Here is a 26,149-nt window from a genome sequence, read left to right as displayed (position 1 = left end):
AGGATTTCAGGGTTTGGTCCGCGTTTAGACTTGAGAGAATTCTGGCTCTCCATTGTTCTTGACGGCAGACAGGTAGTAATGGAAGTTTATAGCTGCAAGCATCATTTTGGTTCAGCTGTGACGTACAGTTCGCGTGTCATCTGCGTAACTGATGGAAACACACATTGTGCCCCTCTGATGATTCAACTTGGAGTGGCAGCATTCCAGTGAGAATAATAAGGACCTAAGGCATGCTCCACTGGGCACCCCACAAAACACACCAGTCAATGTTTCTCAGACACCGATCTCCAAGACTGACGTCAAACTTTGTCCCCTTTGACGTTGAACCAGTTGGAACACAGTCAGAAAGACCGACTGAACTAAGATTCACTGTGGGATGGGATCAAACACGCTGCGCTTTAGTCTGAGAGGACGTGACTGAGTACCATTATTTTCCTCAGAGTTTACTTCTGCAACTTTTCTGCAAGTAATAATACAAACAGTCCACCATGTGAGAACACAACAACATCTCCATGAACATCAATCTGAATCACTAATCACGAAGTGACACTTCCAAGTTTAGAGAGTTTCTGTCTCTGTTTTCTTCGATCGTTTAATTCCTTATCGTCTCGTTTTCTCCTGTTCGATTCTTCTAACTTTCTATCGTCTCTAAATTGAAATCTACTTTCTCTGTTCCACATACGGCAGGCAGATGTAGAACAAGTGACTGAAATGTTGTTGTGTTTCATTGTGTGATGGAGGTGTAACAACACGCACTGACTTTTCACCAACAGCCCAGAGATATTTCAGAAAGTAAGAATCAAGTAAACTCTGATTCAAACATTTGTAGACAACAAACAGATCAATGAACGTCCAGTGAAAGCGGCGTGGCGTACAACTCACAGGAAGTGAATCAGCAGACTTTGCACTCTGCTTCACTATCAGTTTTCTTCAACATCTGTTAAACTAGAAACACTGAGGATTGTAAAAGACTCAAGATTTATAATCTGACATAATAACAATGAACTTAAGTTTGGAGTCACAGTTCAGTTGTAGACGTACGTGAAGCTCGCTCATTCCAATCCAAACTTTCCAAGGTTTGATCTTCTTTTTGTCTGTCCAACAATTCGTCTGTACGGAATCCGTTAAACAAACTGGGACAAACGTCTGCTAGTGGTGCTGAGAAGCAGAACTTCAAGAGAGCTACTTTATGCATGCCAGGCTGGATGCTGCTTTTTTCACATCAAATTCCAAAAATGAATCAGAAATAAACGAGGACATTAACGGCAATTCTCCATCAGTCCAAAGGGTGGAGCGGCAACGAAAGCAAAGCAACAAATCTGTTTTCAAATAAGTGTTCATCTGCAGTTATGTTTGTCATACACAAACTGATTTAGAAGCGCTTTGGCTTCACAGTAGGGTCCAGTCCAGGTCCAGGTCCAGTCCAGGTCCAGGTCCAGGTCAAGTGGCTGAGTGTGGAGCAGAGGGAGTGGAGGAGGCTCAGTGTTCAGGCAGCAGCAGAGCATACCAGATCCACTGATGACCTCGTCACATGATCCAGAGGAACACCCATGATATGGTGGACTTGAACTTTGTGGGTCTGACAGTGGAGCTGATCTCAAGCAGTTTCAGACTGCAGCGATGACAGGCTCTCCACTTTGGGATTCCTCCGTCATCTCTGCTGTATGTGAAGCTCTCCGTCCACTCCACCTCCCAGTAGTTTTTTTAATTGTAACATGGCCCAGTCAGAGCTCTTACTTCTCTTGGATAAAACGCTGGCTTCAACCTCACAATTCTCTCTGAGAAAGAAAGGATACACATACACATACACATACTTCGAGGAGCCGCCGCGCACTAGAAGATAATGCTATGATCTATACGGGTCTGGGTTGGGGATCATACATATTGGGCTCTTTAGAGAGAAAGCTTATGTCTTAGTATATATAGTATCTCCATGAGTCAGACGTAATTGCATATCGGTATTCTCAATCATCAGAATCCATGATCAGTGGTTCCAGAGAAACTCCCTTCCATCACTGTCAGGCAGGGAGGCAGCACATCCAGTATAAAGACCAGCAGGGACTTCAGTCCCGGTTTCAGACCAAGTGGAGCGCTTGGGGTAACGTAGCCAGCTTCCTGTCAGCTCTCATGTTAACGTGTTTGGACGGAAGCAGAGACCTGCATCAGTCCCTTTGACTCTGCACAGTTCACTCAAGTACACAGTGGAAATTAAAGTGCGGACAGTCCCTGAAAGCATCATCAGTGCAGAAACAGAGACAGAAACATTCACTGCTCAATTGCATTTTCAGCTGTGGGGCCTGGACTTTCAGCAGAGGTTCTGCTCTGGTGCAAAGACCACATGCTCAACTAAATGTAATGATGCTTCTTTGCAGGCTTCAGTCAGACGGATCTGAAGACTGTGAAAAGATGGAACTGTCAGTTCTTTAGTGTTGGAAATGAGAGAACAAACACTTGAGATCCAGATCTGATGAATGAGACCACTGTCGCTGTACATCTTGGAAAGGCTGTCATCTGGAACAGCTTTTATGTCCTGTAGACATGAACACAAACAACAACAGTCGTCTCACATCAACCAAAAACACATGGATCACAACGAGCTTCTGGGCTCATCGATTGGCTGCTGTTCTCCTCTCTCTCTGTCTTTCCTGTCCAATCCTGAAGCCTGTCACCGTTCTCCTCTCACAGCTTTACTGAGGAAAGCACCGCGTGAGAAGGTCGGAGGTTTACAGGAATACTGGAGCTGTGCTTTGATACTAACTGGTGTTTAGTACAAATACTGCCGGAGACCAACATGGAACTGACTGCACCCTCTACTGACCTCAGAGTCTGCAGACCGGCAGTGTGGGACCCCCACAAGATCAGAAGAGCGTTCACGTCTGAATCCTGGCAGGTAGTTGTGACGCAGGTCCAGCTCTGTCCAGATGGGAGGGGTTGATTCAGAGCTGAGGCCAAGAATCACAGCTGAGCTCTGTCAAACTGGCAGTAAAAATCAATCTGAATAAAGAAGAAAGTTATTTGATAAAAATCCATTTATAATCCAATCAGATGTGTGTCAGGTTTGAAATGTGCAGCTCCAGTACTAGGTTCCCTAAGCACGAGTGGAGTCTGAAACAAAAAGACAAATGATGTTTAATAATGTAGAAAAAATCAACTCTGGATTAAATGTGAGGTTACAAGTCTTGGTGTTATCCTAGATTCAGATCAAGTCCCACATTAAGTACGACCGTTAGCACCAAGCTACATTAATAACTTTTGTTGCCTTGAAGAACGGAGCGATCATCAGCAGCCCACAGGATGCAGCCGTCGTCACTGACGAGTGGAGACGTTTCACGAAATATTTAGGAAAGAAAGTTCAAAACTTGAGCCATGACTGCACTTCTTTAAAATGTGTTTGAACTGAGTTCATGCTTTCAGCTCTCATTGTTATTAATCAGTGGGTTTCTATTAATTAACGTGAATGATGTTTTTCTTAATGCTCGTGTTTATTTTCATTCTCATTCCTCTTGTGAAACGCTTTGAGCTGCATTCCTTCAAAGCTTTTCTACTAATAAAGTTTATTACTGTCATATCCACATGATGTGATGTGCTGCATGTTGCTGTAAACGAAGCCCATTACATGAATTCCTGCTTATTTGTGACTGAGAAGGCTGAAGTGACGTCGCAGAGACTGCGTCCAGGTTTTAGATGGTTCTAGTTGTGGCAGGAAGTAGAGACCTGGGGCCTCATGTACGAATACTTGCGTGGATTTCCTACTGAAACTTGGCGTACGCCAAAACCCAGAACTGTTTACGCACAAAAATATTTAGAGTTCAAGTGCGTTCATGGTCCACGCACGTTTCTTTTGTTCATGCCAATCAAAGTGGAATTGAGCGCACGTGCAGATGTGCGAAACTCCTCCCTGTCCACGCCCATTTAATATGACAAATCATTAAAATAGGCCCTGGACCTGAGATTCTCTCTTCGTTCAAATAAAAAAAAAAAAACACAATGAGTAGAGGTAAGAAGCGAAATTTTACCGAATCTGATCTGAGGTGCTCATAAATGAAGTGGAGAGCGCGGAGTTAGTTTGGAACCCTGTCGACAGGCATCAACACAAAAAGAAAACGACTGATGGGACATCCGTCACTCTGATGACTATTGTTTTCACATTATTAACAGTGTCCCAGCGTGCACCTCTAGGTGTCGCAAAGGAACAACAGCTGTAGAAACGTGCGTACGACAGCTATGAATTGGCGTGGGGCACGCACATTTCTCGATTGTTTCACGTTTGATACATCTGAACTGAGCGTGGGAAGACGTACGCCACTTTTTTGTGCGTACGCAAGCTTTGTACATGAGGCCCCCTGGTCTTCACCTCGTCTTCTTCTTCTCTGAAGCAAACTGGTCTTCATCCTGTGAATACAGCTCCTGTGGGAGGTTTCAGAGCCGTCTGCTGGTCTTAGTGACATCTTGTGTCCACGTTGATCCTTTTATCTCCTCAGGCTCTAAAGAGGATTAGAGTTTCCCTTGCAGGAGGATCAGGGCAGAGTGGACTGGAGGATGGAGCGTGGTGGACCGGTGGAGGTGTTCAGGCTTGGTGCTGCTGGCTGCTGGTGGTTGTTGGGCCGGTGCTGGCTCAGGTCCGTCACCCTCTGCCTGTGCTGTGGGTGATGCCCGTCAGCTCCGAGGTGGGGAAGGAGAACCTGACCGCCTCCGTGGCTCCGGCTGTCAGACTGGCTCTGCAGGACCTGAAGAGAGAACCACCACCGCTGGGAAACTATGAGATCCAGCTCCAGCTGCTGGACTCACAGGTCGGTCTGAGACGTACATGTCTTAATATTGTGAGACGTCCACACAGACTGTCTAAAACCTGGACGTGGTCTCTGTGCTGTAGTCTGGAGCCACGTGTCACAGTAAAGTCACTGTGTCTTGCTTTCCCACAGTGTGACCCTGTGACGTCCCTCAGAAACCTGTTTGACGCCATGTGGGCGGGACCAAAGTACCTGCTGGTGTTTGGAGGGGTGTGTCCATCTGTGACGGCGCTGATCGCTCGCGCTCTGCCCGCTCTCAGGCTGGTGCAGGTGCACATGTAGTCCACGTCAGGTCAATTGTTGTTGTGTCGATGCTCATGCTTTGGACTGTTGTTTCATGTCCTCTGATGTCCTCCAGGTGTCTTTTTCGGCCTCGTCCCCGAGCCTGTCTGACAGGAAGCGGTACGGGAACCTGTTCAGCACGGTGCCGTCGGGCCGAGCTCTGAACCAGGCCACGGTGAAGCTGCTGCAGCACCACAAGTGGAGCAGAGTCGGTATCATCACGCAGGAAGGAGCCGGACTCTCGGAGGTGATGCTGAAACATTTCTCATGACAGGAACCTCTTTAGCTCCACCACGGAGCTCCACCACGGAGCTCCACCATGGAGCTCCACCACGGAGCTCCACACGGCTCTGAGTAAAGTTCCCTTTATTTCAACAATGTGTGCAGATGAAGAAGGATGTGATCGCACAGCTGCTGGACGCTGATCTTCACGTTGTTTCCACACCAAGTCTCTCTGAAGATGTCTGCGCCAGCGTGAGGAAGCTGAAGGTACTGCAGGACTCAGTCCATTCAAGCAGAATGTTGGGCCCAGATTTACAGGAACACTGAGGTGGAACCTGCACCAGGCAACAGGCTCCACCCTGTACAGACACAATGAGATCAACTCAGAGGCTTAAAAATGGTTCCCACAAAGAACCTGTTATCAAGAGAAAGGTGCCATCAGAAATGTTCCACTTTAGCAAAATGAAGTTTTGTGGACCCAAATGGCTCAAGAAAGAACCTGTTGTACACGGTTCTTCTGCAAAAAACGTGTTCTAAATGTTCTACAGTACAGAACCTGTTTTAGATGGTTCTTTAGTACAGAACCTGTTTTAGATGGTTCTTCAGTACAGAACCTGTTTTAGATGGTTCTTCAGTACAGAACCTGTTTTAGATGGTTCTTTAGTACAGAACCTGTTTTAGATGGTTCTACAGTACAGAACCTGATTTAGATGGTTCTTTAGTACAGAACCTGTTTTAGATGGTTCTACAGTATAGAACCTGTTTTAGATGGTTCTTCAGTACAGAACCTGTTTTAGATGGTTCTACAGTACAGAACCTGCCGTAATGATCCAACCATCCTTTGTTTGCAGGACCGTGATGTCCGGATCATCATCGGACAGTTTAAAGAGGATTCTGCCGCCGAGGTTTTCTGCTGTGTAAGTGTAATGTTTATGGCCATAAGTAAGTGGACACCCCTCCAGCTTGAATGAGGGGAAATCTTAAACTTTCAGAACAGTCAAATTGCTGCGAGGACTACTCTGTACTTCTGAATCATTCTGGATCTGAATTAACGACTAAACTATTCTTCAAACTTTTAATCAGAAATAAAAAGTGAGTTAGCACTGACAGCTGAACATTTAAGACGACACACACAGAGCGTGTTTCTGTTCATGCACTGGTGAGACATGATGAGTGTGTCCGGTAACGATAATGACTCTCCCTCTGTGGGACTCTCAGGCCTACAGACTGAACCTGTTTGGAGCTCGGTACCAGTGGATCATTGCTGATGGAGGAGTGGCCGGATGGAGGCTGGTCCGGCAGGCTGCTGGCTGCACGGCTCACAGTGTGCTGATGGCTGCAGACGGCTCCATCAGGCTGCAGATCAGACAGCTGAGCCACACAAACGCACCGGGAGTCTCCGGACGGGTCGGTTTGGGTCTTTTCTGTGTGTGTGTTTGTAATGACGTGGACTGACCGCCGTGTCTCTGCAGACTCCCCAGGATTACCAGGACTCTTACCGCAGACAGCTGATCCAGGAGGGGTCAAAGGTCAGCCCCCTCCACACCTTCGCCTACGACGCTGTTTGGGTCGCCGCCAGAGCTCTGAGTCAGGTGATGGAGGCCGTGAAGCACAGAGAGAAGTACAGCGCCCAGAGAGACGTGAGCGTCAGCGGGGACCAAGTTCACAAGATGCTGCTGGAGGCCGTGAAGAAGACGCAGTTTGAAGGAGTCACAGTGAGCACACACACACCTGTAACACACACACCTGTAACACACACACCTGTAACACACCTGTAACACACACACCTGTAACACACACACCTGTAACACACACACACACACCGGTAACACACACACACCTGTAACACACACACCTGTAACACACCACCCGTAACCCACCCCTGTAACCCACACTGTAAACCAACTTACACACATGACGGACACCCCCCGTAACCGTAACAACCTGTACACACACCCTGTAACCCACACACCTGTAACCAACCACACTGTAACCACCTCACACACACCCGGTAACACACACCACACAACATGTAACACCCTAACACACACACACTACAAATGACAACCTTAACACACCTGTAACACACACCACACCGGTAAAAACACACCAACCTGTAACACCACACCACACCTGGTAACACCAACACCCTGTAAAACACAACCTGAACACACACACACCGGTAACACACACACACTCGTACCACACCCCTGTAACCCGCTTAACACAACCAACCGGTCAACACACCCACACCTGTAACGCACCCTGTAACACACCTGTAACACACACCTGTAACACACACCTGTAACGCACACACACCTGTAACACACACACCTGTAACACACTGTAACACCACACACACCGGTAAACACACACACACCGTACACCACACCTGTAACACACCTGTAACACACCACACACCGGGTAACACACACAAACCGTAACACAACACAACCTGTAACACACCGTAACCACACCACCAGGTAAACACACACACACTGTAACCCACCACCTGTAATACCACCTGTAAACACACAAACCTGTAACACACCGTAACACACACACACCTGTAACACACACACCTGTAACGCACACACACCTGTAACACACACCTGTAACGCACACACACCTGTAACACACACCTGTAACGCACACACACCTGTAACACACCTGTAACACACACACACCTGTAACACACCTGTAACACACACACACACACACCTGTAACACACACACAGACACCTGTAACACACACACCTGAGTGTGTCCTTTGTGGTTTTCAGGTCCAGTTTTCTTTGTGGCCGGACAGAGGATGACGTCGATCGAGCTGATCCAGATTTCAAGGTCTTTTTAATCATGTGATGCAGTACAGCTGTTACCATGCACACGTTCTTAGTCATCTGGGTGTGGTGGGTGTGTGTGTGTGTGTGTGTGTGTGTGTGTCAGGCAGCAGGAGTGTGTTGGTTGGAGACTTCAAACTTCGTCCCGACAGCTCGTCTGATGGATCACCTGCTGAGGTTTAAAGGTGAGACTCAACCTTCATTGATGTTTTCAGGCGTGACACACTCTGGATGGATGTTATTGGTTTGGTTCTGCAGGTCCAGGACCAGCCAGAGGACCGGACTCTGGTCCTTGGACAGCGGCGGCATGTCGGGCCTCCTGCTGTACAGCATCGTCTCAGCAGCAGCGGCTGTGACATCATCATTACTCTGATCGTCCTCTTCCTCGCCGTCCTCTGCCCTGAACACTGGTACACTCCTGCAGATCCGCCTCACACACAGAACTTGGTTTGCAATGCGCATGTTAGCTGGTCCTCCTCTCTGTGTGGCCTGCAGGCTGCTGACGTCCAGCGGTGACTCCCAGATAAGCTGCTGCTGCGGGCATCCTGCTGGCCTCGTCCTCGGTCCCTGATCTCCGTCGGGGACGGGAGCCTCGCGTGTCCAACTGGACATCTCAGGTCCTCTGCTCTGTGAGTTCAGACGGCGGCATTTTTAAAACATATTATGAACCAGAGCAATTTACTGTACAGCTACAGACCAGGTCCCCAGCAGCCAATCATCATCCAGGTCCCCAGCAGAACCAAGTCCATATCACCCAGTCCCAGCAGGCAATCAGTCCCCAGCAGCCAATCATTACCAGGTCCCCAGCAAGCCATCATTAACCAGGTCCCCCGCGCCAATCATCCATCCAGGTCCCCAGCAGCCAATCATCACCCAGGTCCCAGCAGCAGCTGATTCACTGCCTAGTCCAGCAGCAGTCAGCCCAGCTCGGCGTCTGTCTTCAGCCTTTATTTCACCAAGCTCTCACCAACCACTAAAAGTCAGTCGCCACATTTATCTTGGTCCGGCGGCTCTTGCTCGCTCACTCTCTCCTTTTCGTCTTCTAGCTTCCTCCGTCAGCGTCCTCGTTCACTCTCTTCTCCTCTGCCATCAGGTCCATAGAGGCTGCTGAGCCCGGTTACATTGCCGGTGGTCCAAACTCCTGTGGTACAAACACTGACACTCCCCCTGTGCTCTGAGCCTCACAGTCCGGGCAGCCAGCTAACAGACTGAGCTAACATGAGCTAACAGCAGCTAACAGACTGAGCTAAACAGCAGCTAACAACTGAGCTAACATGAGACTAACAGAGCAGCTTAACAGACTGGAGCTAACATGAGCTAACAGCAAAGCGTACAGGCGGTCCACGGTTACTTCACTGTCCATCATAAACTCTGTAAATCACAGAGAGTTGAGGCGGAGCAGCCGGGAGGACATCAGAGGGAAAACCAGAAACATTTCCTCCATATAAACATGATCCAGTTTCAGCAGAGTCAGTGAACATTGTACTTTTACTCGATTACTTTTGTGTGACAGCTTTAGTTACGTTCCATGTGCTCCACATGTTGCATTTGTTGGATCCTGCAGGTTCGTCTCTGGACTCTGTCGGTGGGACACAACTGTGTGGCTTCGCGTGCTGTTCAACAGAACATGGTGAGGCTTTATTCAGTCCACAGCGTCAGAGTGAAGGGTGAAGCATCCACCGAGCTCTCATGTGACTTGTGTTTCTCTGAATGAACTCTCTGACAGTAACATGTGTGGAACTGATGGGATGACAGATGAAAGTCTGAAAGCAGAACTCTGTAGTAGAAGATTCGGACTGTGCAGTAAACGTTGGTTGGTTGGCAGCAGCAGCAGCAGCGAGTCGTCTGCAGCGATCAGGCTGTGTGGTGTTCTGGATGTTCCTGCTCGATGTGTTCGTTTTAACCTCCTGGCAGATCCTGGACCCCCTCAGACGGGTGGTGCTGCAGCACGACTTAGAGGTAACAACATACAATGACCTCTGACTACCTGGAGTTTGTCAGGTGACCTTCTTTAGGAACAAATCGTTTCTTCTGCAGAGTGACCTGCTGATCCGGACGTGAAGGTCCGGCTGTCCTCTGAACACTGCAGCAGCACCAACATGGAGCTGTGGCTCACCGCTGTGTACGGATACAAAGTCCTCTGCTGGTCAGTACGGACTCAAACACACCTGATTCTCAGACCACACTGACATGTTTCTGGTCCGAGTCTGTGACTCCCTGCACGGTTAAACTGGCGTAGTCTTTGACGTCCCCACAGACTGTCTAAAACCTGACATAGTCTCCTCTTTCCCCACAGACTGTCGAAAACCTGGACGTGTCCCTGTGACGCCGCATACTTCTAAAACCGTGGACGTAGTCCTGTGACATCCTGTCAGACTGCTTAAACCTGGACGTAGTCCTCCGTACGTCCCCTGCAGACTGTCTAAACCTGGACGTAGTCTCCCGTGATCCCCGCAGACTGTCTAAAACCTGGACGTAGTCTCTGAGACGTCCCCCGCAGACTGTCTAAAACCTGGACGTAGTCCCTGTGACGGTCCACGCAACTGTCTAAAACTGGACGTAGTCGCTCCGTGACGTCCCCGCAGACTGTCTAAAACCTGGACGGGTAGTCTCCGTGACGTCCCCGCAGACTGTCTAAAACCTGGACGTAGTCTCTGTGACGTCCCCCCAGACTGTCTAAAACCTGGACGTAGTCTCCGTCGTTGTCCCCGCAGACTGTGTTAAAACCTGGACGTAGTCTCCGTCTTGTCCCCGGCAGATGTTTAAAAACCTGGACAGGTGTCTCTGTGACGTCCCCGCAGACTGTCAAAACCTGGACGTAGTCTCTGTGACAGCCCTGCAGACTGTCTAAAACCTGGACGTAGTGCTCCGTGACTCCCGCAGACTGTCTAAAACCCTGGACGTAGTCTCCGTGACGTCCCCGCAGGACTGTCTAAAACCTGACATAGTCTCCGTCTCGTTCCCGCACAGGCTGTCTAAAACCTGGACGTAGTGGCTCGGCGGCGTCCCCGCAGACTGTCTAAAACCTGGACGTAGTATCTGAGGACTCCCCGAGGAGACTGTCTAAAACCTGGGACGTAGTCTCTGTGACGTCCCTGCAGGACTGTCTAAAACCCTGGATGTAGATCTCCGTCTTTGTCCCTACAGACTGTCTAAACCTGGACATAGTCTCGTCTTCCCCACAGACTTCTAAAACCTGGACGTAGTCTCGTGACGTCCCTGCGAGACTGTCTAAAACCTGGACGTAGTCTCTGTGGACGTCCCCGCAGACTGTCAAACCTGGACGTAGTCTGCTGTGACTCCCTGCAGACTGTCTAAACCTGGACGTAGTCCTCCGTCTTGTCCCCACAGACTGTCTAAAAACCTGGACGTAGTCTCTGTGACGTCCCCAGCCAAGACAGGTCAAAACCTGGACGTAGTCTCTCTGAGACGCCCCCAGACTGTCTAAAACTGGACGTAGTCTCCGTGACGTCCCCACAGACTGTCTAAAACCTGGACGTAGTCTCATGTGGACCGTCCCCCGCAGACTGTCTAAAACCTGGACGTAGTCTACGTCTTGTCCCCGCAGACTGTTTAAAACCTGGATGTAGTCTCCGTCTTGTCCCGCCAGACTGTTTAAAACCTGGACTTAGTCTCGTGACTCCCCGCAGTAACTGTCTAAAACCTGGACGTAGTCTCCGTGACTTGAATTTTGGAGTTTCTAACTGTGTTGATGCTTCATTCAGATAAAATGAGGTGTTTTTCTTTCAGGGTCTCGGGTGTTTCATGGCCTGGAACATCTGGACTGTGCGGACGATCATCCCGCTGTCGGCAGTAAACACCTGGCGCTGAGTATGTTCGCTGTGACGGTGTTCCAGTGTGTCAGGAGTGTCAGCATCACTGCTGACGTACCAACAACCCCTGTTCAGTTCTGCCTGAGCCAGCATCCTCATCCTCTGCTGTAAATGCTGCACCTGAGCTGGCGGTTGGACGAAGGTGAAGTTCTCGCTCTCTCTTCTTTAAGCTGTTTTTAGGGTGGTCAGGGGTGTTTGGTGGAGGACAGCAGGTCCAAACTAGAACCTGAACCTGACGTTGTGTTTTGTTCAAATATTGCAGCTTACATGTAGTTATTTCAGGCTGCGCCTGACAGGCCATGGAGGGCGGCCACCAGGGCTCCTTCCAACTCTGGCTCCAAAGGAAGCGTGTGAGATGCTGCTCAGGGATTCATAGTGCTCTGTGAACCTCCAAGCCTATGGTTCTCTGGTTGTGTCGTGAATTGCTGCCCCAAGTGAAGAATTCAAGTATCTCTGAATCTTGTTCATGATTAACGGAAAAATGGAGCATGAGATGGACCAGCGTGTTGGGGCAGTATCTGTGGGAGTTGTACGGCGGACTGTTGTGGTTCAGAGGGAGGCACAGGCTCTGAATTGTACAGTCCATCTTCGTTCCAACCCTTACCTCAGCTTTGGGTAGTGACCGCAGGAATGAGATTGTGGTTACAAACAGCCAAAATGAGTTTCCTCCTCCGGGGGAGACTTGGGCAGGACCTCTGCTCCTCATGTCGAAAGGAAACAGCTGAGGTGTCTCGTCCCTTGTTTGAGCTCTGGTGTGTGACAGCCATCCATCCTCTGAACAGACGGTTAGACAGCTGTGATTCTCCTCGAGGTCCAACAAGTTATTTTATACATGCACGTCTGTGAAGAGGAGACTTGGGGTACCCAGAGGTTTTCACCAAAAAACCACACCAACATTTACAATGGTGTGTATTGGTAGAATGTTCCAGAGCTAGAGTGGAGAGGGAGAGAAACATTTGTCAGAAAATACATTTGCAAACGGCTCTCGTGGCCCACAAATGTCACTCTACAGAAATAATTTCTACATAGAAACGTAGGAAAAATTCGTGGGCTCTGCGCAGCGATATCACTGCTGAAGCTGTCAGGACTTATAGTTTTGGCGGGAGACGCACTGATGCTCCAGGATCACCCACGACAGCCCCATCTACTCCCATGTAAACTGGGAGAGAGAAAATTCCCCAAAGGAGCACGGGGCACCTGTTCTTTCTCTCTCTCCCCAGGTCACATTTTTTAACTTCACACACTGAAATTCAGCATTCACATGGTCGACAAGATGAGGATGCTCACGGTCATTTGGGCTTTTTGATACCACCTACCGTTTGGCATTAGTGTCCACTAGTTGGAGGGGCTTCATTTAGAGATTTTCTGTGTTTCTCAGCAGTCACTCACACACAGACAGAGCACAGCTGCAGTTAATTGCTCTGACCTGCAGTACCCTGGTTGCTCGGCAACCTCAAGCTGCCTTTGACTGACTGTCTCTGTGCTGCTGCAGTGTCAGTAATAATGTCTGTCAGACACACTCTACATTATTTACACAGTTACAGTTACATTACCTTTAAAACTGAGCCTCTACAGCCCTGACAAAGTCACACTCAGGTAGTTTTTCATGTTATCACATGTTGTTGTTTTTATTTCTTTACAGTTTTTGTGCACGTGGCAAAAAGCAGCGAGCTGCAGAGTGAAGCTGCTGAAGATAGATGACAACAAAGATGAAGATGAAGATCAGGTGAACAGCTTAAACCAGCAGTTGAAGAGTCAAAGGGCACAGGTGAGGACACGTCACCTGACACGTCAAACGATGATGCCCAGATGAGCGTTCACGCTGCAGTGCTGTTTGTGTGATCTTTGCAGCTCGATGCAGAAATAGAAGCCATCAACAGGGAGCTCTCTGCAGAGTCAGCTGGTCCTGATCCAAAACACACCACAGGACTGGAGAGAGACACACACGGTAAACAGGAAGTGAAGTCATACAGATTCAAACGTGATGAACGAGAACAAAACTTCAGAACAACAAACAGAATAAGTTTAACCTCTGGTGACAGTTCAGATTTATCTTAGCAACAAAGAGGAGTGTCAAAACCGGACGTAGTCTCCGTGACGTCCCCGCAGACTGTCTAAAACCTGGACGTAGTCTCCGTGACGTCCCCGCAGACTGTCTAAAACCTGGACGTAGTCCTGTGACGTCCCGCAACTGTCAAAACCTGGACGTAGTCCTCGTGACGTCCCGCAGACTGTCTAAAACTGGACGTAGTCTCGTGACGTCCCGCAGACTGTCTAAAACCTGGACGTAGTCTCTGTGACCCCCGCAACTGTAAAACCTGGACGTAGTCTCTGTGACGTCCCCGAGACTGTCTAAAACCTGGACGTAGTCTCCGCGACGTCCCACAAGTCTGTCTAAAACCTGGACGTAGTCTCCGTGACGTCCCCGCAGACTGTCTAAAACCTGGACGTAGTCTCCGTGACGTCCCCGCAGACTGTCTAAAACCTGGACGTAGTCTCCGTGACGTCCCCCAGACGTCTAAAAACCTAGATGTAGTCCTCTGTGACGTCCCCGTCAACTGTCTAAAACTGGACGTCCGTCCGAGACTGTAAAACCTGGACGTAGTCTCTGTGACGTCCCCGAGACTGTCTAAAACATGGACGTAGTCTCTGTGACGTCCCCGCAGACTGTCTAAAACCTGGACGTAGTCCTCGTGACGTCCCCGCAGACTGTCTAAAACCTGGACGTAGTCTCCGTGACGTCCCCGCAGACTGTCTAAAACCTGGACGTAGTCTCTGTGACGTCCCCGCAGACTGTCAAAAAACCTGGACGTAGTCCTGTGACGTCCCCGCAGACTGTCTAAAACCTGGACGTAGTCTCCGTGACGTCCCCGCAGACTGTCTAAAACCTGGACGTAGTCTCCGTGACGTCCCCTCAGACTGTCTAAAAACCTAGATGTAGTCTCTGTGACGTCCCCTCAGACTGTCTAAAACCTGGACGTCCCCGCAGACTGTCTAAAACCTGGACGTAGTCTCTGTGACGTCCCCGCAGACTGTCTAAAACCTGGACGTAGTCTCTGTGACGTCCCTGCAGACTGTCTAAAACCTGGACGTAGTCTCCGTGACGTCCCCACAGACTGTCTAAAACCTGGACGTAGTCTCTGAGACGTCCCCACAGACTGTCTAAAACCTGGACGTAGTCTCTGTGACGTCCCCACAGACTGTATAAAACCTGGACGTAGTCTCTGAGACGTCCCCGCAGACTGTATAAAACCTGGACGTAGTCCGTGACGTCCCCAAGACTGTCAAACCTGGACATAGTCTCTGAGACGTCCCCACAGCTGTCTAAATGTATTAGCCCTCACCCTCAGTTAACTCCATGTTCTTCCCTCCTACCTCCACCTCCTCCACAGGTGAGGTCAATCTGTGATGTGGACTCATGTAGTTCAGGTCTGTTCTGAGGACAGAAACTCAGAGAGGAAGCCTCAAGTCCAGACAGCATCAACTCTCTGAACAGTGAGTCCAAACAAACAGACGCCGTTAGCAGCCAACAGAACTGGGATGCTGTGTTGTGTCAACAGCGTGCGAGTTTGTAGTTCTTGTTGTTTCACTTCCTTCCTGTGGTTTCAGCGTGGGGCCGTCTGTCATGCAGCTGCCCATCCTCCATCACTCCTACCTGCCTGCCATCGGTGGCGTCAGCGCCAGCAGCTCCGAGGCCTTCGTTCACAGCGACCTGCCGATGAGCCCGCTGACAACTTCCTGTACACCTGAGCCGACTATAGTGCTAACCAATCAACGGCAGCTGTGACTGACTTAGGAGAACCTGTATTTATTTTTATATAAATGTAGATATAGGAACATCTATGGAAACATTTACTGACTTCCTAATGTGTAAGAAAATAAAAGACGTTTCCCCTTCAAACTGTTTTCACATCCTGGAATCTTTCCTGTTTCATCATGTGATCAAAAAGAACCGGACGATGAGCAGAAACCTCAGGCTGGAATCTGAGAAGCTGCTCTGGGTCGCTGTTTGCTCTTGAACATCCAAAATTGTCAACTCTGGGAATTTTCCGAATTACGAAATCTTCCAAACACGAGCTTGACCTGCCTCAGGCTGCAGTTCAAACACAGCAGGACTTTCTACAACATTCACCTCACGAAAAATCTACAATGTTCTGAGTTGAGAACTTTAAAGTTTTCATCACACAGTGTTTCACAGTTTGTCATTTCCTGAAACGCTCAAAACTAGTTGATGATGTCATCCGCACTCGGGATCCAATCAACGCTTTCTCTCTTCTGGACGCCGCCGGAGCGTGCTTCCGTTTGATCCGGTCTGTGAGTGACTGTGAGGCTGCTGCAGTCCCTTGTGTCCGGGCCTCACTGATTACTGACAGAACCAGAACCACAGATTCAGACTGGATCAGATTTATTCACAATATATTTGCTGCTTTCACCTCTGATGTCCTCCAGCTGCTCAGCTAATGACCCACCGGTGTCCTTACGACCCACAGGTGTTCCCTTAAAGACCCACAGGTGTCCTTAAAGACCCACAGGTGTCCTTAACGACCCACAGGTGACCTTAACGACCCACAGGTGTTCCTAAAGACCCACAGGTGTAAGAGCCTTAACGACCCACAGGTGACCTTAACGACCCACAGGTGACCTATAACGACCCACAGGTGACCTTAACAACAAACCCCATGACGATGCATCTATGCACATGTAGTGAAACTGGATCATATTTTCATTTGCTGGTTTTGGTAGACTCATTAAAGTAGCTAACCGCTAATTAGCTGCCAACCGAATCTGCTGTTAGCATGCTAAACAGAACCGGGCCTGCGAGCCTCAGAGTCCAGCAGGAAATAAGTGACAGCACGAGCTGATTCACAGACTTTATGATGGAAACATTGATCAGGAGCAGAGCTAAAGCTAATATAACAAAGCTAACACAGCTAACACTGAGGATCCAGCTGGTTTGGAGCTAATGCTAATGTGGCTAACTGTTCACTGTTAGACTGGACACTGCCGGTTCAGAGGTTCTGTCGCTGTGTTCACTGTTAGACTGGACACTGCTGGTTCAGAGGTTCTGTCGCTGTGTTCACTGTTAGACTGGACACTGCTGTTCAGAGGTTCTGTCGCTGTGTTCACTGTTAGACTGGACACTGCTGGTTCAGAGGTTTCTGTCGCTGTGTTCACTGTTAGACCGGACACTGCCGGTTCAGATTCTGTCGCTGTGTTCACTGTTAGCTGGACACTGCTGGTTCAGAGGTTCTGTCGCGTGTTCACTGTTAGACTGGACACTGCGGGTGTCGAGAGGTTCTGTCGCTGTGTTCACTGTTAGACTGGACACTGCTGGTTCAGAGGTTCTGTCGCTGTGTTCACTGTTAGACCGGACACTGCCGGTTCAGAGGTTCTGTCACTGTGTTCACTGTTAGACTGGACACTGCTGGTTCAGAGGTTCTGTCGCCGTGTTCACTGTTAGACTGGACGCTGCCGGTTCAGAGGTTCTGTTCGGTGTGTTTGATGCTTTTTGGCTGACCTTGACACATTCAAAGTTGTTGAAATGTTCTGTATTGACTCAAGTTTAACGTCCTCAAGTTCAAATGAAGCTCATGGTGCAAATCAAACATTTATTTGTTGAAACTAGTCAGCTGATTCTCATAATCGATCTTTTGAGTTTCCGTCTGCTGATGTGAATAAATCTATTTTATTCAACATGTTGGAAATAACAGACGCTGCCTGCCAACTGACAAACACTGACGGTAACTGGGACAGATGGGAGGTGACAGACAAACCGGTCCAAACTGGAAGGAGTGTCAGGACTCTATAAAACCTCACTGACTGTCACTGAGCTGTGTCTGGAAAATCAGATTATAATCCATCATGTGTTCCTTCAGAATGCTGCTGTGTGCTCTGACTCTGACTCTGCTGGCTGTTTCGATCGAGTCCTGGTCTGATGGCGGCAAGTCTTTTGGGTTTGGGGGGGATTCTGTTGTAAAATGTAGATAGTTTATATTAATCTGACTGATCTGCTGCTCTGACAGACCTCTCAGGTGCCGAGCTGACGAGACTCTACAACTCTCCGGTTTATGAAGCTGAGAGGATGAAACGACCAAAGGGATCCTCTTCGTCCATTGCAGGACCATTCAGTCACTCTGGAGTGAGGTCGGTCTGCACACACTGAGCTGACATTCCCAAACAAACTTACACACCCAATTATGTTGATGCCTAATGTTTGTCTCATGTTCTGCTATAGCGTGGGAACAATAGATGTAGACTGGAATCAGTAATAATGGTGTCAGAGGAGAGAAAAGGCCAAAGTATCAGCATCAACAGCTTTGTGCTGTCGTCTGCATTGTGTATCAGATCCAGATGGAAGTGGAAGCTGAAATATTGATCATCTTTTGATGTAAATGTTTTCAGTCTACAACAAAAATGCAGTTCTGTTATGCTGCAGTAAACACTGATGCACAGTCATCCCCACAGAATGTCTTGAATCTTTTTCGGACGTCGTCAGGTCGCGACACGTTTTGAATATAAAACCCTAACCCTCTTCACACTGTGTGTTTGTCAGAGTGACGCTGGGGGACGGCTCTCGCTGGCTCATCCATAAAGGAAAGAACTACGGCACCTCCTTTCAGACGGTGGTGACCAGCGCTGATCACATGAGCTCAGAGTGGAGGGTAAATCTTCACGTTCAGTCAGAAATATATTCACATCCTGACAGGACACGTCATCAGACTCTGCTGCTGTGTGTTTGTTTCTCTCTGCAGGGCGTCAAAGTAGGAAACTTCCAGGGGAGGAAGACGGTTAGTGACTTTGTGGAGACCGGAGGCTCCAACTACAATTTCCTGTTCGATAACTGTCACTGGGCGTCTATTCGAATGATGGATCAGTGAAGTGCTCTGTGAAAGGTCGAAGTTCATCTGATCAGATAATAAAGATGAAACCTCAATAAAGTGTTGTGAGCTTTTTATTCATGTAGGATCAGTATGAAGCACGGCAGCGTGTTGATGGTGTTTTATTATCAGCAGTATCTAAAGAAGGTAGACTCGTCTGTAATTCAACATAGAAACAGCAGGTGGAGCCACACACACACACAAACACACACACACACACACACACACACACACAAACACACACACACACACACACACACACACACAAACACACACACACACACAAACACACACACAAACACACACACACACACACACACACACACACACACAGTCCTCCTGCTGCAACAATAGACCAGGTCAGTGAACGCACCATGGCCTCTGTTGTCTCGTGTGTCAGGACTCATCTCAGCTTGTTCACAGCAAATGAATCAGACTGTGTTTCCACTTTGTTTCAGTCTGTGTAATAAATCCTCTTTATTGACTGAGACACAAACTAAATGTTGTTTCTTCATTGAATCTCACATATGTACAAGAAAAGAATGAATCATCTCCTTATTGATTCTGATCATACAAACTAAAGTCATCATGAGCAGTGATAGCCTCCATGGCTAAACAGACACAGGAAGGAGCGCCACCTAAAGAAACTCAAACATTTACACAACCACCAATGAGAAGAGGGCAAAGTACCGCCCACAGTGTTTGATTGACAGGTGAAGAAATGCCACAACAATCAGCAACAATGATGGAAACAAAACAAGCTGAAGACATGAGACACAGAATTTAACCCTTCAATGACTTCTGTCTATTTGACTTCACACAACTCAGCAGAGGATCCAGAATAAACATAAAGTCCAGCATAGAGAGGCTGAGTGAACGTGGTCTGGACTCTGTGGAGGAGAGTCATGGTTTCAGAGACGCTGTAGAAGGACAGAATACCTGCACTGTGATCCAGGTACACTCCAACTCTGGAGGACCGAGGACCTGAGACGGGAGTTTGGACTTTGTTGTAATAAAAGTTATAACTGTTTGTGTCACAATATAACGTCCAAGATTTGTCATTGTGTCCAAATCTACATTCATCTGATCTCCCTGCTCTGCTGATATTCTTGTATGCGACTGCTACATGAACTCCTCCTCTCCTCTCCACCTCCCAGTAACAACGTCCAGTCAGTCTCTCTCTACTCAGGACCTGAGACCAGTCAGTGAATCTGTCTGGGTGACTAGAATAAGACTGATGTTGATTCATTCTTGTCAGTTTTCTGTTCCCCTCAGATAATAACAGCTGTTTGTTTGCTGTGTTTGGATCCAGTGTGAGTTCACGTGAATATTTTAAGAACTCAGCTCTGGTCTTGGGCTCTGGTTCTGGTCCTGACAGTGAAACATGGACTTCAGTGTCTGTCAGTGAGATGTTTGTCCGTTGGTCCCTCAGAACGTCCTGTAGTTTATCTCTGAGCTCTGACACAGCAGCTGTCACATCCTCAAAGTCCCTCAGAGGACGGATATTGATGCTGGATGAGTCTGTAGATTGGCTGAGTCGTGACAGTGAGGGGTAGTTGTGTAGAAACTGGTTGTGGTCCTCTGTGTGTGAGAGCTTCTCCAGCTCAGCGTCTTTCCTCTTCAGCTCAGTGATCTCCTGCTCCAGCTTCTCCTGAAGATCTTTGACTCGACTCACTTCAGTTTCCTGCTGGGATCTGACCTGCTGCTTCACATCAGACCTTCTTTTCTCCATGAGACGGATCAGCTCAGTGAAGATCTTCTCACTGTCCTTCACTGCTTTATCAGCAGAGCCATTGATAGCCTCCACCTCCTGTTGGAGCTCCTTCACATCTTTCTCTCTGTCCTGGATTCTCTGCTGGATGTTTAGTCGACTCACCTCGAGCTCTCTCTGCCTCTCAGTCCTTTCTGCTGCAGCTGAGACTGTGTCGTGGCCTTTATGTTCATCCACAGAGCAGAGATAACAGATACACTGCTGATCAGTACGGCAGAACATCTTCATCACCTCATCATGACGAGAGCAGATGTTCTCCTGGAGCTTCTTGGACTTCCCTGACCTATTTCTTCCTCACCTGCTTTTGCTTCTTCTTCTTCTGTTGTTGTTGTTTGTGTGCTTCGATTGTACTGATGTTTTCACATCAATATCTAATACCATAATACTTTATGACTACACTCATAAACGAGCACAATGATGTCTGTGCTAAGTGAAGTACATTTTGATACATCTATAATCATTCATGCTTCATTATAATGAAGTCCCAGATGTCATGGCCACATTGATTCAATGTTTAAATTCCATCAGAATCATTGTTTTGGTCGAGGTTGAATATTCAAGGATAGATAACATTGAATCAATGCTGATAACATTGAATCAATGCTGATAATATTTGCTTTTTCAATGCTGAGAAGAGAAACATTCATTTGAAACATTACTTAATGTTATTTTAGTGTTAATGATAAAACAGCGATTGATTTTAAGTTGAACCAACTTTGATTTTCTATCAGTCTTGATGTATTTCATCATTGAAATAACTTATTTCTGGCTGCAACCCTGATGAAAATGAAATGTTATATTTCAAAGTGATGTGGATCCAGTGTTAGTGTGTTATCTGGGGTGTGATGTATTTCATGCATTTCTGTGTATCTGTCAGATAAATGCAGTGAAGCAGAAAGTGACTCGAGCATCTTCGATTTGTACGTCAGAATATAAATCTGTGATATTTAAATGTTTGTGTGAAATAAAACACAGCAGTCGAGTTTCACACAGTATAACAGATTTAATGATTCAGTAACAATCACGCTTATTTAAAGCTATGACTAAATCATATCTGCTACATTAACGGCAAGTACAGTGCCCTACAAACCCAAAAAACAAAAGTCAGAATCAGACATTCGATCAGATAAATGTCTCATGTGCCGTCGTTACAAAACGATTAGAGCCACAGCTAGCCTCAGAGCTAATGCTACACTTCCATAGTTTTCCTAATAGTTTGATTCCTGTCGTTTTTCCAACATCCTCCTGAACAGGCTTTGACTTAAAAAAAAAACAGCTCTGATTCAAAAAGCACAAAGAGAAACGTCTGTGTAAGTTAATGCATCTAAAAGTCTTTCAGGTAGAATATGAGCAAGAAAAAAAACATGATCGCAAATCATTTGACTAGCTTACAAACATCAAATTTAATGTGGTTTATGTTTTATGTAATTTTAGGTCCCAGTGACATCAGCAGTTTTTGTTTTAGGCCAGTTTAGACCAAATGATATAACTCTTTACTTTTACAGCACGTCTGTTTGCTTCATGTGAATGCTACAGGAAAGTGAATGACGAGCAGTAAAGCTCGAATCTCATTGGTGGATGAGGAGTTTAAGTTGTTCAACTATAACTTACTTAGCTTTTTGCTGATAATAAGAGAGTGAGGTAAATTTCACCACTGAGAAAAACATGTCGCACTACATGAAAGTAAAGAACTTCAAGAAATTCAAGGTAGCTAGCTTTAAAGCAAGCTTCTTTCAATGGATTGCCACATGGTCAGTGGTGACTGGGACCTTGAACCTGGTAGTAGAGGCTGAGTAAACTGATATATAATATTTACTCATCTATTTTCAGATCAACTGCATCAATCAATGAGGGGGAACAAGATGACCCACTACACAGGAAAAAGGATGGGGCTGCGGTAGCAGACGGGGTGGGCATCCTTACAGCAGTCATCGTCACTCCAGCCAAAGTTCTTCGTCCTATCCAGACTCATGATAGCACACTGGCCATCGTGCACCGTGCCCGGCTCGTCTTCTGCCCAGTTGGTGTCGTTGACTGGCTTCTTGTTCAGCCAGTACCACTCCCCAGTGTAGGAGCTCCGACGCATGCCAATCCACACTTCCTTCAGGGTGTCGTTCTTCATCTGCATTATTTTGTTGGCGACCTGTATCTGTAACTGGGCTTGGGGGAGGCTGACTAGCTGCATATCGTGTCCTTTGCAGTACTCCAGGGATTCACGCCAGCCATCTGCCACTTCTCCAATTTTTATGGCCTCTGGAGTCATGGCACAACCCCTGAAATCTGATGAGATGAAACAGAACAGAGACAAAGTGAAATCAGAAACCAGTCACTTGTAAACCACTTTGTGTTGTTGGATTGTCGTGCATCAGTCATTGAATGGACCTCTAGCCATGCCTGAGTCCTTTCCTCCTACCCTTTCCCTTGGCATTACTTTGTCTCAATTTATATATTTAAATATATATTTATATATCTTTGCTCTGTGTTGACTTTGTATCACATGAAGCTGCTTCCTTGCCGAAAAGATGAATGGTGAACCCAAGATAAACGGATCTCAGTGGATCATCGTGATACTTTGTCAGTTCTGTTCTCAAGACGACAAGCAAACAACTTGGATTCTGGATTGATCAGGACTATACTAACTTTTATTTTCAGCCCTTGTCACTGTCACCAAACAGTTACCTTAGACGGCTACAATAACAACACTGACTGCCATACCTGGGGATTTACTGATGACGGGTGCTGGGTTCCCAAACAGAGCACCTTCTTTACTTCCTACATGGTAGACAGCCATTTTGGAGGAAGAGTGCCAGAAGACATTCTTGTCCCGCATCAGATCAACAGATGTCGAGACATAGTCTGTCCCTTCCACTGGCTCCCAATCTCGACGTGGCAAAGGAAGACTTCCAAGATGGACCATGTCAGTGAGATCCTTGTGGACCACAATCACAGCAGAGTTCTTTGCTTCAGCGATCATGTTGACTACAAAACAGGCACCGAAATCCGTCTCTGGGATCAGAGAGAGGAGTAAGCCCGGGCGGTACAGGATGGCAGTGCCAGCTGCCTCGACAAAGTGCGTCTTGGTACTGAAGGGCTCTGTTTCGGTGGATCCTGCCTCTGACACAAGTATGAATGTTTTGTCTTCAGCGTCCTTGGCCAGAATAGGAGGAATGTAGAACTTCTGCTTCTCTGCTTTGGCTGGTGGCAGCGTGGTGTACAGCAGCCCACAGGTGCAGTTATGCCGGATGGCGCAAGGGTGACCAAAGAGGACTGCAATCGGATTCACGGCTGTCACAGTTTGCTCTGTCCCGTCAGCTGTTAAATAGATCTGAGCAATCTGGTGGGGCTCAAGCGTGACGTCCTTTGTGTCGGCACCCTGAATAGTTACCGTGTTTGCCTCGCCAGCATTGACGATAACAAGTCTGAATGGCTGTCTTTCAGTTACAGCCATCGTGACCATGTCTGTGGGGTGAGTGGTTCCCTCGATCGTGGGTACTGGTGGGATGAGGTACTTTATTCCCAGTTTGTCAGTCGGTGTAACGAGAGTAGTCTGCATGCTGTTGTTTTTAAAGTTGAGAACATGGACGATGATTGTCTTGGTGCTGGTAATTTTGATCGTTGAGTTGGCGATTTCTAGATTTTTCCGGAGCTCCAGTTGTTGAAAAGCTATCTGTCCATAACCTGGAAATTCTCGAATGTCTCCTGCAGCCATTGTTAACGGTGCTATGAAAACTGTGTCATCGTACCATGTGATGGTGACCGCTGTACTATCATACAAGGCAGTGATTTTGACACTGTTCAGGGGCGGATCCGGATGATAAAAGGCGATGTTCTCTGGAAAAGCAACATTGAAATCCACACCAGTGCTCTCTTCAGGTCGAGTGGCTGTGGATTCTGGGAAAGGAAAAAAAATCATTCATTAAAAATTCATTTTAAAAAAATCTTATTTTTATTGAAAAAGGAAAAGTTACTGAACAATTAATTCCACACTGTAGACCGTTATTTTAATGTTAGACCAGCGTTATTTTAATGTTAAACCAACGTTATTTTAATGTTAGATCGTTATTTTAGTGTTAGATCAACGTTATTTTAATGTTAGACCGTTATTCTAATGTTAGGCCAACGTTATTTTAATGTTAGATCAACGTTATTTTAATGTTAGACCAACGTTATTTTAATGTTAGACCAACGTTACTTTAATGTTAGACCAACGTTATTTTAATGTTAGACCAACGTTATTTTAATGTTAGACAGGAGAGGAGGAGAGGAGAGGAGCGGGGAGGAGAGGAGAGAGAAGGAGAGGAGGAGCGGAGGGAGAGAGAGAGAGAGAGAGAGAGAGGAGAGAGGAGTGGTATTACTGTACATCTGGTAAGAGACGAGCTGAATCTTCTGTTCAGTTGGGGATTGTGCTTCCTGATCTGACCTGGTGTCAGTTTGACAGTCAAATCAGCGAACACAAACACCCACACACACACACACCCACAACAACACAACACCACACACACACAACACTTGTAACAACAATTTGTTTGTGTGTGTGTGTGTGTGTGTGTGTGTGTGTGTGTCTGTGCGCTCTGCTGGTTCTCGTCCCACATGAGGTCAGATGGGTCTGTGGTGGTCCGGTTGTTTTTGAGTGTGATCGAGGACATTTTTAAAAAAGGACACTGGAAACTTTTAGTTATTTAAGTGGGACGTCTGAAGTTAGGAGGTCTCAGCTGGTCCACTGGGAGGCGCTGTCTCCCTTTAAAGGAACAGCCAAATCATACCCAGGTCCCAGCAGTCCAACATCATCAGGTCCCCAGCAGCCAATAATCATGAGGGTCCCATCAGTCAGAAGCATCAACAGGTCACCAGCAGCCAATCATCCAGGTCCCCAGAGCTGTCTCCTGTCCAGCAGCTAGCTGATCTCACTGCCTAGTCCGCAGCAGTCAGCCCAGCTCGGCGTCTGTCTTTCAGCCTTTATTTTTCACCAAGCTTCTACCAAAACCACTAAAGTCACGTCCCACATTTAATCTGTCCGGCGGGCTTTCTTGCTCGCTCACTCTCTCCTTTTTCTTTTATACGCTTTCCGTAGCTGTCCTCTTCACTCTCTGCTCGATCTGAGAGTCCATAGAGGGTGGTGATGCTGGTCCTATATGAAAAATCATTAGCTTCGTTTCGTTCTTGTATTACGCTTTCTTCTTCTCTTCTTTTCTTCTTCTTTCACAGTGGTCCACCCCACTCAGCAGCAGCACACAAATCGCACAAGGTTCATCTAGTAAGTACAAATTCTGATCGTCCTAATGCTGCACATCAAGTACTGAAATTACGGTGTATATATATATATATATCTACTTCTTACTCCTACTTGATTAGATTTCCTAGTCGTGGAATTACTTTTTACCTTTTTTCAGGTAAACATCTAAAAATTTTGATTTAAACTCGTTTCCTGTGACCCAGACAACCCTGTAGACATCTAACAGTGCTCATAAATAATTATAATATTGTGTCAGGTGATCTCCGTTTATAAGGTCACTTGTTTATGTGGTGTGTCGTA

General features: G+C 47.3%; 2 protein-coding genes and 1 long non-coding RNA gene across 4 annotated transcripts; 2 read left to right on the top strand and 1 right to left on the bottom strand.

Moving 5' to 3' along the window:
* The first annotated feature begins 4,280 nt into the window (after window positions 1-4,280).
* On the top strand, window positions 4,281-8,200 carry LOC113744658 (gamma-aminobutyric acid type B receptor subunit 2-like). 2 transcript variants are annotated; one of them, XM_027275309.1, is made up of 8 exons: window positions 4,281-4,790; window positions 4,923-5,060; window positions 5,149-5,319; window positions 5,460-5,561; window positions 6,146-6,211; window positions 6,513-6,701; window positions 6,767-7,007; window positions 8,075-8,200. In XM_027275309.1, the coding sequence occupies exons 1-8, from the start codon at window positions 4,650-4,652 to the stop codon at window positions 8,146-8,148; spliced, it is 1,122 nt and encodes a 373-aa protein (XP_027131110.1). In that variant the 5' UTR covers window positions 4,281-4,649; the 3' UTR covers window positions 8,149-8,200. The 2 variants fall into 2 exon arrangements, with proteins under 2 accessions (XP_027131110.1, XP_027131111.1); XM_027275310.1 differs by having other exon boundaries at window positions 6,767-7,010; window positions 8,078-8,158.
* Window positions 8,201-9,963: 1,763 nt separating this feature from the next.
* Window positions 9,964-11,998, top strand: LOC113744679 (uncharacterized). Its single transcript, XR_003461733.1, has 3 exons — window positions 9,964-10,093; window positions 10,172-10,280; window positions 11,885-11,998. It is a non-coding gene; the product is annotated as an uncharacterized LOC113744679 (long non-coding RNA).
* Window positions 11,999-21,618: 9,620 nt separating this feature from the next.
* On the bottom strand, window positions 21,619-24,503 carry LOC109140794 (uncharacterized). The gene is made up of 2 exons (XM_019268601.2): window positions 23,332-24,503; window positions 21,619-22,896 (listed from the first exon to the last, which is right to left on the bottom strand). Exons 1-2 carry the CDS (start codon window positions 24,323-24,325, stop codon window positions 22,487-22,489), a joined length of 1,404 nt encoding a protein of 467 aa, XP_019124146.1. The 5' UTR covers window positions 24,326-24,503; the 3' UTR covers window positions 21,619-22,486.
* Between the last annotated feature and the right edge of the window lie 1,646 nt (window positions 24,504-26,149).

This window comes from Larimichthys crocea, unplaced genomic scaffold (assembly GCF_000972845.2).
Source record: "Larimichthys crocea isolate SSNF unplaced genomic scaffold, L_crocea_2.0 scaffold100, whole genome shotgun sequence".
Lineage (NCBI taxonomy): Eukaryota > Metazoa > Chordata > Actinopteri > Sciaenidae > Larimichthys > Larimichthys crocea.
The sequence above is the reverse complement of the archived record's forward strand: the minus strand, read 5'-3'. Positions and strand labels throughout refer to the sequence as shown.